This window comes from Oryzias melastigma, linkage group LG13, assembly GCF_002922805.2.
Source record: "Oryzias melastigma strain HK-1 linkage group LG13, ASM292280v2, whole genome shotgun sequence".
NCBI lineage: Eukaryota > Metazoa > Chordata > Actinopteri > Beloniformes > Adrianichthyidae > Oryzias > Oryzias melastigma.
The window spans coordinates 33,766,233-33,779,053 of NC_050524.1; the positions used below are offsets into that span (position 1 = coordinate 33,766,233).

At 40.1% G+C, this 12,821-nt stretch overlaps 1 protein-coding gene across 2 annotated transcripts in view; it reads left to right on the forward strand.

Moving 5' to 3' along the window:
• The window catches only part of LOC112155624 (SPRY domain-containing SOCS box protein 4), a 37,841-nt gene that overhangs the window by 20,115 nt on the left and 4,905 nt on the right, over window positions 1-12,821 (forward strand). Inside the window, exon 3 of one of the 2 annotated variants that reach the window (XM_036214899.1) lies at window positions 11,581-11,693. The exons of the other annotated variant lie outside the window; for it this stretch is intronic. Coding sequence (XP_036070792.1) covers window positions 11,581-11,639 — 59 coding nt within the window. The 3' untranslated portion in view covers window positions 11,640-11,693. Of the gene's footprint in view, window positions 1-11,580; window positions 11,694-12,821 lie in introns of those variants that run through there. 2 annotated transcript variants of the gene reach the window in all.

Consider the following 12,821-nt stretch of genomic DNA (forward strand, 5'->3'; position numbering starts at 1 on the left):
GAGAGATCGTTTTATCACGATCTTCTACGAAAAGCTGCAAGAGCGAGAAGGCAAAAGCTTGTTGACCGCATGTGACTTTAAATCCGAGCTGCTCCTCCTGCTCCCCCTCCATGGTGTTTTTTCTGCTAATCAATGACATGTATTAATGGATTGGAAGTCGTGACATACGGCGTGACAGACATGCGCCATCATTATGGATCGAGCCTTCCTGAGAAATGAATGGCGGAGGTCCAAAAAAGTACCAAAAGGAGACGCAGTGTTTTACAGTCGACTTCAAAAACCTTGACAACAAAATAATCCAATGGAGAGGAATCATCACAGGAGAGGAATCGCATTTTAATAGAGAGAGATCAGGCTGGGAACCGTGGACTGTGTGCTAAAGTGGGTGCTAGCAATTCGAGAGTTGCATGCTAGTTTGGTTCTTCGATGTATGTTTTTATTAATGGTTCATGTTTTAAACATTGCGGATAATAATCGCTCAAATTCACGTTCAACTTGCACAAAAACTGATGGAAATTTATGTTGAAAACACGTAAAATGTTCGGTCAAGATGCACGTTGCTGCATTGTTTTGCTAGCTCGTAGATAGATACTTTAAGAGCCTAAATCTTATTGTCGGTCACACTTCTTTTTTTTTGTAAGAACTCTAAGTGAGTTTGCACATAATTTTCTTAATCTGTGCCGTCACTGTTGAGCTTTTTTCTTGGTCGTTCGGACCAAAGAAAGCCCAGCTAGAATCTACAGCGCTAACGCTAGCTTTCTGCTCAGTGAGATAAACACAGAGAGCAGATGTTAGGGAAGGAGCTGTGGATGTAAACTTTAACCTGCCACAACATTTACTGCTATTATCGCTGTGTTTGAATCTTAACAGTTTGGCAGATGTATTTGATGTTATCATCCAAGTTTAAAAAATGTTTTTTGGATCAGTTAAAGATGCTAGCTGGAACCTTTTTCTCAAAGTACAATGAAATAGTCTATTTGAAGGTAAATTCTGAAGCAGTTGAGATTTGTTTACCATGTATGTAATCCAAAAATAATAAAAGTTTTAGTTACATATGAAAATGTGGGAAACAGTGTTTTTATTAATATTGATATTTTTTTAGCACTTTGAGATGTTTTTAATAGGGAAAGGACTTTACTAAACCATCATTCAGGGCTATTAAACTTCATCAATCTCCCTTATTTCTGGTCTTAGGTGACGATCATTTACAAGCTCTGTTTTATGGATTTTAGCACAGAGGCAAAATAAAAACTCACAGATATTTTGAAGCTGTTCATTTGACAGCAATATTACCTGTAGCTGTAGAATGCCCAATTCTTGCACTATTTACAGATCAATCTTAATAGAAAACTATTTAATTTGAATAAATATAAATATTTGTTAAAAAAAAAATCATAATTAAATTTTTGTCAATTTGAATTTATTTTAAAGAAATTGTGAAATAAAATTGAAAAAAGAAAATCACGAGATTTTCTTTTTTTGCGGCATCGCCCAGCCCTAATTGGAACCCAGTGCTTCATCTGTAGACTGTTTATTATCATTATTTTTTTTATTACCATATGGGGTTTAGATTATGTTGGTGTCACAATAGTGTTTCCTGATGGAAAGCAGATTGTTTAGGAGCTCTAGAAGATGTTCCAATGAGCTCCTTAGATCAGCATCTGGTTTGGCATGATTGTAGGCCTTTGATGATGGAATTAGAACGCTTCTATAACTATATTTTAGACCAGGAGTGTCCTGTTGCCCAAAGCAAACTGTTATTTTGAGGAGAAACATTGGTGAAAGCTTCTCCTCCCTATGCTGTTGGTGTTTAAGAGAATGTGCTTGCTGTATTTAGGTATAATCATTGATGCTTCACAGACATAAAGTCTGCTATTCTTTGGCAGTGGCTCAGTCATGGGCAGTGACATACAGTGTGTTTTTTAGTGATTGGACCATGAATCGGAATAACTCAATGCCTTTTTTTTAACTTAGAAAATTAACTACATGACTTTGACATAATATAATTTAAAAATAATGAAATGATACATGTTTGTTGTATACATTTAACCCTGGAGAACCAATGAGGTCAAGTTTGGCTGCTGTGATTTATTTATTAATTCATGTATTTTAATTCTTAAATCTTTATTTTATGTTTTTTTCCATTTTAATATTATTATTATTATTATTATTATTATAATTGGCTGTGGCAACCCAAAATTGGAAAAAAAAGCCCTGTAAAATTAACTTAAAAAGCCAAGAAGGAAAGTGTTTCTAGTTTCTCCAGGGTTAAAATGATATGTATCTGCTAAATAACGTATTGGAGAGCAAAAGTGTATGGGGTGTCAAACTTATTATCATCACCCGTGGCAGACTGCCAAAGTGTCCAGGGTGTACCCCCCCTTTGCCCAACAGTGGCTGAGACTGGCTCCAGTGACCTCTTTAGGTTTAAGTGCGTTTGGAAAATGTTTTGACAGATGGACAGACCAATATTCAAGATTACAATGTAGCTGGAGACTGGGACTTGGCTATTTACTTTGTGTATCATACATGTCATTTTTTTCTGAGAAACATGATGAGTGTTCCTCAGTTTGCTGCAATCTTTGAGGGTCTTTTTTAGACACATACTCATTAGCAGTGCCTGCTGGGCCTTAGTTATTAACCCCTGTGCGTTTGGTTCTGTCTGTGACTCTCTACATCTGTCATAAAAATGACTTTTTTTGCGGTGAGTAATGCAGTTTTCTGGTGTTGATATGATTTCACCCTTTAACACCAGAGCTTTAGCTCATGTGTGAACATTCTTTCAACTACAGAGAAAAGTGTCGCAGTACTTGAAAGAGTATGTGTTTTTTAGGTGTGTCTGGCGAAATATATTGAAGGGTTAAAGAACCAATATCATCTTAGGAAGAATAAGTAATCAAGTTGTGCTATGAATTAAATTTAGAATTTGGTTGTACTGTAAACCCAGCTCTTATAAGAAATGGTTTATTGCTTCTATACATTTTAGAACAACAGACATTTCTAAAGCATTAACTTATGGATTTGATTCCTGTTATAGACTCCCATCATCAATCCAGACGGTCAAATACTAAGTAATTTCTAATGGTTGGGATGCTAACATGGATGATCGCTGATCGTTCATCACTTGAACAACACTAACAGGCCCCTTGCACCATGTGCAGGGTTCAGAGGGTTGAAACAAATAAAGAATTCCACCGTGTCACCTACCTCACCTTTACTTACCCTTACGTGTTGTGTGAGGCTATGTACACACAATTGACAGTTTATATGAACTGGACATAACAAGTGTTGACGTCACCCATAGGAAATGCTCCAGCTCTCGCAAAATCCAGCCAGAGCCTTCTCAGTCACTCCCTGATTCGTCTACCGCCATATTGGAACCTGGCAACAATGATTAGTCCGAGTCGTTCTGAGTCACGTTTCTAGAGGAACTGCTGTCGCCAATCATGAGTGAACTTGTTCAGGCTTGTTCGAAGTCCACACCCCTTCCACTGAAAGTGGATCGCGAGAATCTGTCAATCAAACGTTTGAGGCGGGGCCAGCAGGCACCACATGCTTTTACTAAGACATCAGTTTATAACACAAGTAAGTGGTGACAAAGAAAAAATATCTTTGAAAAAAAAAATCTAAATTGGAAAGAATGTGTTAAGAAGAATGTGTCAGAGCAAGAATGGTTATTCTGACAGATAAATTGGCTTAGAAGTAACTGTCCATTTCTCATTAGAAGTCAATGGGATTTTGGCCTTTTTGGAACAAGTGGGTACTTCCATTTGGAACATGAGAAGGGAGGGGTTAAGCTGTCCATTGTTTTATGGTTTATGGTACACACCCAGCATATGATGCGCAACAAAAACATGTTAAACGGGCATTCTTGAACACACTTTTAGCATTACGGTCTTCACACTGGACTGTGTGTCCAGTATGATACTGATACTAGCACATGTTACTTCTAGCTCTAGCACATACTAATACTAGCACCTGATACTAGCGCATGTGCTCACAGTTGGAAGAGGCTTGGTGCGTAATGTAAAAAGGGGTGAAAATCTTGCTCCAAGTTTTTTCTTTCACAGCTATATTTCAAAATTTGAAATACTTGGTGTCTTAGAATTCTGGCCGATCACAAACTGCATTTATTAGTTTCCTCTTCACGACCAATTTTTTAAACGGTTGATATCTCCCTGTTTTGAAAAGGACGCTTTCCCTACGTCACTACCAAATCTAAGTCCCTCATTGGTCCAAGTTTAACTCGTTTAACTTTGGATTAACTTTCAGTGGCTGCGTGTTTTGTATGTAGAGCCCGAAAACGGACCTAAATCGTGTGACTGGTGATGCATGAAAGCAAGAGTTGAGCATAGAGCCTGAAGGTCCTTACACACCGGCTGCATGTGGTGCTTCAAAAACACAATCTACGCAGTTTAATGAACGTGTGCTCAGCAGGTAGTATCCATACCAGACCAGCGCGGTCACCCAGGTAGCGGCAGGAAGGAGATTCGTCTTCTTTAGTATTTTTACTGTTTGTTAGCGCTTCTCTGCCACTGACCACTTTGACTTTGGAGCAAAAAGTCAAAGTGGTGCAAATCTCTCAAATCTTGCTCCAGGATTTCTTGTTTTCACAATTCTTTTTCTTTAAATGTCTGTCTGGGTGTCATATTGATCCGACTGGGAACAAAACGCAATGATTCATTTCTCGTTTGTGATCATGTTTGGCCCCTCTGTGCTTTGAAGCGGACACTACCCACACACCACTCCCAAAGTCCCTGATTGATCATTGTGCTGCGTTGCTGCGAAAATTTGTGAAAATGTTCAACCAGGTTGAACATTCAGCGCGTTCAATGCTTGCCCGTTTGTACATAAAAATCACGTCCTGAATTAAAAGCTTGCGCAGCAACACGCACTCACACGCGTTCCAGACGCAGAAGCCAAAAGACACGTTTGCATAGACTTTTTATTGAAGGTTGCCGCTTGAATCCGCACCGATGTGGCCGGTGTAGAAGCACCTTGAAATGGGCATTTATTCGTGTTTACATTGACTTTTTGTTGAAAATGGTCTCTTGAACACGCGTTCCTGACCCCGGTGTGAACGCAATATAAGTGGTCACAGTGGTGCATGAACAGTTTGGCCTATGGGCTCACCAACTGGTCTATCATTTATTATTTTGTGCACTTCTTGGAGGTTTGCCTGTTTTTTGCCCCCAGACACTCAGTATCCACCCCTAGGGGCAGTTGTGACTAATGCAATTTACACTAATGCCTCGTTTCCACTGAGCGGTACAAACCAGGCCAATCCCCTCTTGGCCAGTTTAGAATGGTCAGTTTAATTCAAGTGAGCGCTTCCATGGAGCATTGGACCATCAAAGCACCTGCGGGGTGTAGATCGATGACTTAACTGTGCATCAAAACCGTGTGGATACAGCGAAAGAGAAGCTGCATCAGTTGACTTGGAAACAGACGGAAAATTAAAAAGATAACTACAGAGAATATTTATAATCACGAGCAGGTGTTTATTACGGATGAAGCCGGCCTCTACGCTGCGGAACAGTATAGAATAAAAATTTCCTAATGTTGAGCAATACTCCAATATTCTTTAAATTTTAAGTTTACAAAGCACAACCAGAAGTGATCGGAAGAACGGACATTCTTTGGCCGCGGGGGTCGGATGAGACTGAAATGAGGAGGTGGGTGGGGTTCTCAGTATTCGTTGATTCAGCGTGTCTCCAGTCCCCAAGACCGTATTTAAGAATTTATTATTCTTAGCAAGAAGATTGTGAAGAGCGTAGAAGAATACAGCCGAAAAGAGGACAAAACTTTCGGTTTGGATCATGAGTCCGGCTTGTTGATGTCGTAAAACCTTTCCGCCAATCAGCGGGTTATATCGTGTGACGACAGAAGCTCCGCCCTCACGGGTCCATTCCATTTTTCTATGGACCTATGACCAATGGGGGACCAGAAATGGTACCAGTCGGTCCTGCTTATCTGGTCCATTTTGTAATTGAAACTTTCAAAAGTCTGGTCTGGCCCGGTCCGGTCTGGACCGCTCAGTGGAAACGAGAATTTAAAGATCACTAAAACCAAAAAATTCACATTTATGAAGACTCAAATCCAATTTCTTTACTAAAATTTGCTCCCATTTTTGAGATTGCTTGAAGTTTATAATGGTTTTTCCTTTATTTCTTTAACAATATTTCAGTGTTAAATAATACAAGGATGCTATCTATAAACATAACAGAATCTTTGAAGGTTGCTTAGACCGGGAAACTGTCAGGACATCATTCTTATATGTTGGAATGTCCCTCCTTCCTCAGAATACTGATGAAACGGTGAACGTTCCAGATTTCTGTGAGAATCTTGAGCTTAAAGGAAGTCGGATTTTGTAAAGGAAAGTCTATTTGCTGAACTGGTGGTGGTGGGGGGGGCAGGCATGTCCTTCTACTTTAGCAGATTGAATTTAGACTAAAGTGACGGGGCTGTAACGCCCCTTTTTTCCTGTAACACCCTTCTTCCAGCATCAGCGATCTAAATCTGTCCTTTACCTAATATTCTATCCCACTTTTGCTCGTCAGTGGAAAGCATTTTCTGGACTGGAGGTGTGTCCTCCCCCCATCTGAAGGGCTTTGGGTGTAGATGCACTTGTCCTAGTAAAAGTAGGTCAGACAGCTGCAACAGTTTTATGCTAATATAGTAAGGAAGCACAGCAGTGAGGCAGAATCTGTCGGCTCAATATAGCTTCAATAAAAGAATGCAGGACAGAGTGGGTGGGCTCGCGGACAAAACGAGTTAACGGGAAGACGTTCTCGAGGGACGGACCTGTCTCACCCCTCTTTTCTAAGTAGGACAAAGCCGGTTTGTGTTCCATCTTGTTGCGACCCGGCGTCTGCGCGGCACTGGCGTAACCACACTCATTGGTTGAGCTGCACGTGTGAAAGTATGAGGAGCTTCTAGGGAACGGCCTCCACTTGGCGCTGAGCTGTCTCACCAGAGTGAGGGCAGACAAAGTGGCGCGCCGTCATCGCAGAGCCTCTCCACCCATCCTCAACTTTATTCTTGACCAAGTGCTAGGTGGGTTTTGTGCGCCTGCCAGCCGGACAGCGGCGAGTCGGTCATTCAGTGCTCTTTCCCACACTCCCATCTCGGCTGTGGTGCAGCTATAAAGCTGTCAGGAGATGAGTCTGCCTGGTTCTGAATAGACGTGAGGAAGGGAGGGGGCACATATTTGCAGTTTCTTGATGGATTGAGGGAAAAAAGGGATGATGAGAAAGGTACAAAGACCTCTGCTGCTCAGGTAACTGCAATAAATGAGCAAATATGAATTATTGAACCAGTCTCTTCATTCAGAATCAATTATGTGTGAGCTAGGGCGTGCTGGAGCTTCGAATGGGTTCATCTGAACATGGATTAGAGGGAGGTTGTAGGGTTTTGCTAGATTTTCTTGGAATTCTTCCATTCTTAGGCTCGCATTCTGGTAAAGTAAACATCGAAATAGACGTCTACACCCTCCAAACTCATGCTTGTCACGTCTCAATTGAGGTTTTTGTGCTTGCACAGGAATTGAGTTTTTAAGCACAACAAACGCCATCCGGAAAGCGTCTGCCGCTTGTCATGATGGAGTTTGTGTCTCCCGATGGTGCTCGTCACCGGTGTTTGACGGGACGTTCTCGCTTCAGGCAAATCTTACCAGAGATTGTCACATTCCTCAGAAAAGCAGGATTTGTTTTGCCTTCTCTGAAACTAGCTTTTTTTTAATAATGTAAAACCAAACTTTATGGAGTGTCCTTAAAGACCCAGTCCGATAAAATATTGGTGTTTCTAAATTTATGTAATGAAAATTAGGCTTAAATTTGCATTTCTACATGTTTATTTATTCAAATTGTTGTAAATCAAGACAAGACAATAAACGCTGTTCAAAAAAGATCATATTTATGATGTAGAAAATACCCCTGCTCCATTCTGATGCATCCTCTTACATTCAAATGGATCCCTGAACGTCTTCGTTTTCCTCGTCTGAGCTGGAATCCGAATCTAAACTGTACAGCTGGAAAGCTCTGATATTGGTCACCATTTTTGTTGTACCAATAATGTTAGGTTGGGGTTGTGAGAGGCTGTTTGTTAGCAGGAGTGCATGTAAACAGAGCTCTCAGCAATGGAGAAGGAAAGGGAAGGCAAGGTTACTCCACAGCTCGGAGCCAAATTTCTGATGAACTCTTGCTGCTCCATAATAATCAAGTCCTAGAAAATGACACAATTTGGCTAAAAACAGCATAATTATCATCAAAAGACGACTGGTAATGCTTTAAAAATGGATCAAAAGATGATTGGTGTACTTCTTAAATCAGCAAAACCTGAACATGTCAATAAATGTTGATGTTACTAGAAGTCTACAGAAGTTTGCTAAATACTTTTATTTGGCTTTAGATATGTTGATCTATGTTGGAAAAGCTCCTTGAAAAAGCAGTTCATCGCATTTTATTTACTTAATTGAATGCAAACAAATTTACAGAGTATTTAGACAAATGTATCCAAAACAAAGTAATGACTATAATAAAACTAATATTCTAACGCAGAATAATTACACTGGAGGAAATATAAGTTTAAATATTATAAGTTTAAAAAAGAGGCAATAATTAGAAATATTAAACAAGAGAAAATAAATTAGTAATCAAACAGGAAAGGACAAAGTTCAGCTGTAGGGTTTGCTTTGGTGGTTCGGATCCTTTTAATGGTGCTATAAAATTGATCAGTTATATTTTTCTAATTCTGCATTTGTGTAAATAAAACTTTGTTTGAAATACAAGTAAATTGACAATATTTTCATTTTTTTTTATAAAAGCTAAAACAAGTAATTATATGTTTTAAAATTTATTTTGCAGTTTATTTTTGATTTACAATTTATGAATCGTTCCAATTGGTTCCAAAGATCAAAAGAAAATGCACAGTTATAGAAAAGGTTAGGGCTGTAACGAGTATCCGGGTGCTCGGGTATTCGCGATCTGCTCCCAAAAATACGGATACGGATGTTCGCGACGACCAAGATCGCTGATTCGCGATCTTTATAAATGTAGTACATTGTAGTAAAATATGATCAAAATATTATCTTGGGGCGATGTACTTTTGCTCTGAAATGCAGATTAATGTAGGATTTTAAGTTTACAAACTAAAACAAAGCCAAAAGAGCGGTGGTTCTGCTACCAGAAGTAAACGCATCTTCGTGACGGTGAAGCTTCCGGTTTTCAAAGTAAAACTAGCGAGAGCTTTTTTCTGTTCAAAAACTAAGACTGAAGTTCCGCTCACAGACATAACTTCTGAAAAAATGAATTAGCTTTAACATCGGAGCTTTAGCTCCAGTGTTTACATTCTTTTGGTTATGGTACCTCTTCAACATTTGACGCAATTAACGAAACTCCAGCTTATTCTGAAGAAACAGCCTCGCGCTGCTGATTGGTGGATGTAATCAACGTGAATCAGCTGATTCTGCTGCAAAAAAACAAATCTTTTTTCATACGGTCTCTGCACCAATATGTGCTGCTTAGAACGTAAAATATTGAAGAACTTTGACGATAGAAAACTGTGGAGAACATTTTCAGGTTTTGCTGTTAAATGATCCAAAACAGCAGTGATTTTATCGTTTTTATGTTGTTTTACTGCTGAACCAGAAGATTGACAAAAAAAGTTAAAAATGACAAACAACATTTATTTTTATCTGAATCTTTGTGTTTTTTTAATCAGTTTTGTTCATTCTGATCTCCTGTTCTGAATTAAGGTATAAATTAATATTAAATACAAATAATAAAAATTTTCATCCATCCAGTAAATAGACATACACATAGCAATAAACATTATATTAAAAAGTAAGAATGGTGGTTCGATTCGTGAATCGTTGAGGTTGATTCGTGAATCGAATCGGATCACCACCTAAGCAGTGATCCACAGCTTTAGAAAAGGTGGAGTTTAGATTGAGGAGAATTGTTGCAAAAACTATAGTTATTATCAATATCTGAAAATGTGGATATGTACATTTTTGTTGGGTAAATAATGAATTCATGACATGTGCATCACCCTCCCCAGCATGGTGACATCACACTGGGATGGTGTGAGGCTCCTGTTACTGTGGAAACTGCTTAGATGTTGCAGCCGCTCTGGAAATAGTGAACAATGCTAAAGTCTTGATTCTGCAGAGGTGGTGGGGGGTAGCATCATCCCTCCTCCTTGTTTGTCATTTTGTAATGAGGTGAGGTAATGAGACGTCAGGAGTGCATTCCTCAAGCTGCTGAGAATGTCGCCGTCCCTGCTCACCTCACTCACGTTCTCCTTCTGACATTCACATGTCGGGGCTTTTAATGAGTCCTTCCCGCGCCCCCTCCCTGGGGGGCAATTGGACAGATTTTTTCATTAAACACATGGCAGTCAAATAAATCCTTGTAGCTGTTGATTTTCGCAGCTTGTCAGCTGCTTTTTTCCCCTTCAAAGAGTCTTTCAGACGTTATTTAGTAAATTGCTCACCACCAATGAAGAACATTGGACAGGAGAAGTCAGGTTTACTCTTCGAAAAGTCTTTTTTGCCCATTTCATCATCATTGGTGCTGCTTATTGAGGGCACTTCAGGTCAAACTCGCCTGCAGAATTTTACTCCTATCAGACTCAAACAGATGAGCTGTTGGCTTAAAGCTTATCATGCCATTTAGTGCTTAACCCAAACTCGGTTTCTTCTCACAGGAACGCCGAAGTTCAATTAAAGAGCTCCCTTTGGTCAGGTCAGGTTCCTCACATCTTAGGAAAATCTGTCATTTAGAAAAAGTTTTCGTTTTTCCTCCATTTTTGCATCTAATTGGAATGAGAGATGCTGTCCTCCGTTCATTGACTGTAGTGAACTTTTTGCTGTGATCAGCTGCTTGTCAGACTGTAGAAAACACTAAAAACAAGTTGCTGCTGTTAAGCTCTCACCAGCAGTGAATGTCATGCATTAAAGCAGCCGCCTCCACGCTGTTTCACAATAAAAGCTGATCAAAAGATGAAAGTTTTAATAGCTGTAGTTCAGGTGAAAATATTTTTAAACTGTTTCTCCTTTAGATTTAAACTAGTACCTGAGTCAGAAGACGTATACTTTTGAATCAAAAAGTATGTGTCAGTATTTGGAAACCTAATTCATACATATTTTACACCTCAAATCTATTTTTTGGAGAACTTGTAAAGTTCTTGAATAGCTTAATGTCATGACTTCTACAAAGTTTATCAGTCCCTTTCACTTCCTTAAAAAATACCCTTTTTTCCTCTGCTTGTTAGCTTGTCGGCTGCATGTTGATGTATTTTGTGGAGGCTTCTCGTGTCCTTCAGCGTGCTGGTGGATTCAGAGCAGCAGGAGCTCCTCTCCAGCAGATGGTGCCTCCAGGTGGAGCAGCCTGGCATCCGTTAAGCGACAGCAGTTAGGAGTCTGACATCCAGACACCACTCGCCTTTCAAAACTGGTGGGAGGGTCACTGGCACGTTCTGCTGGCACACTTTGATGGAACTGGGAGCGAGTGTCCACATTACATAATAGACTGAAGATTGTTAATGGCTTCTTTTGCCTCCTCTTTGCATGTGGGGAAGCTGATGTAATTGGAGGGAGTCAAGTGTGCCCCATCGGACGAGCGCTTTTTCTACATTGACTCAGTGCTTGCAGGTTCAGAAAACAGCCAATTGACATCATACAAGAACTGGACTGAGTGAGTGTGACATCACCCTGGAAGTCAATTCAGTCGCGTTATTTTTCCGATTTGAACTCCGCCTTGCTGGAAACAGACAATGTCGGTAAGCAGTGGTCGGTTCAAGTCCAACTGTGTCAACGTTTCTATGGCAACCACTCGTGCCAGTCAGGAGTATGCTCGTTGGAACGCCACACCCCTAACCTTGAATGCAGACTTAAACATTTCGAAAGCTCAACGTGAGACCACCTACTTTTATTGAGGCATCTGATTGGTCACTTTATAACTTGAATAACTTTCACTACAGAAAAAAATAGGAAAAAATTAGGATTAGCTTCATGGAGCCAGCAGCTACTTACTGTTTGGAATGCAGAGGGGGTCACTCATTCCAGTTCTCTTATACAGTCAATGAAATCACCTACCGACTGTATAAGAAAACTGGATAGACTGAGTGTGACATCACCCATAGAAAATAGGTGTGTTTGAGATCCCCAGCGCCTCGCCTGCATCGTCGGCGAGACTAAGCTGCTGCTGGAGGGGGCGGAGAAAGGCGCCTGAGATGAGGGTGAACGACGAGACTGTACGAGATCAAGGAGTTGGGCGTTGTCCTTAACATTGTCTGAAAGTTAATAAGCCACTCCTCCTAGTATGATTTGTGCTGTTGTGTCTTTTATATTATTTTTAACATCTTTTAGAGTAAAACTGTTAATAAAATAGCCGCAGGATTCATTGCATGTGTACTGTCCCAAATAAATAAATAAAATTAAATTAAAGTTAAGTTTTAGAGACAACAATAACAAATATAACCACAGATTATTTGAAATCTTGTTTATTTTTTCATCAGTGATTCACTACCTTCCAGAAAAAGTAAAAAAATACACAGATGTCCTTCATTTAGCGCCAGTTACTTTACACCGAACAACAACTGTGTGGACTCAATTTCCCACAATGCATTGTTTTGTCATCATTAAGGCGGCATGCAGCCAGCGCAGTACCTATTTTCTGGCTGCGCTGGCTTAGAAAGGCGCCTTGAACCCGCCCCTTTCTCGCAATACTTGGTGACGGCGCACATGTGACGTCAGTGCAATAAACTAACCAACATGCACCGCAATCCAGGCGATCTGCGCAGCGCCGGGGGATCTCAAA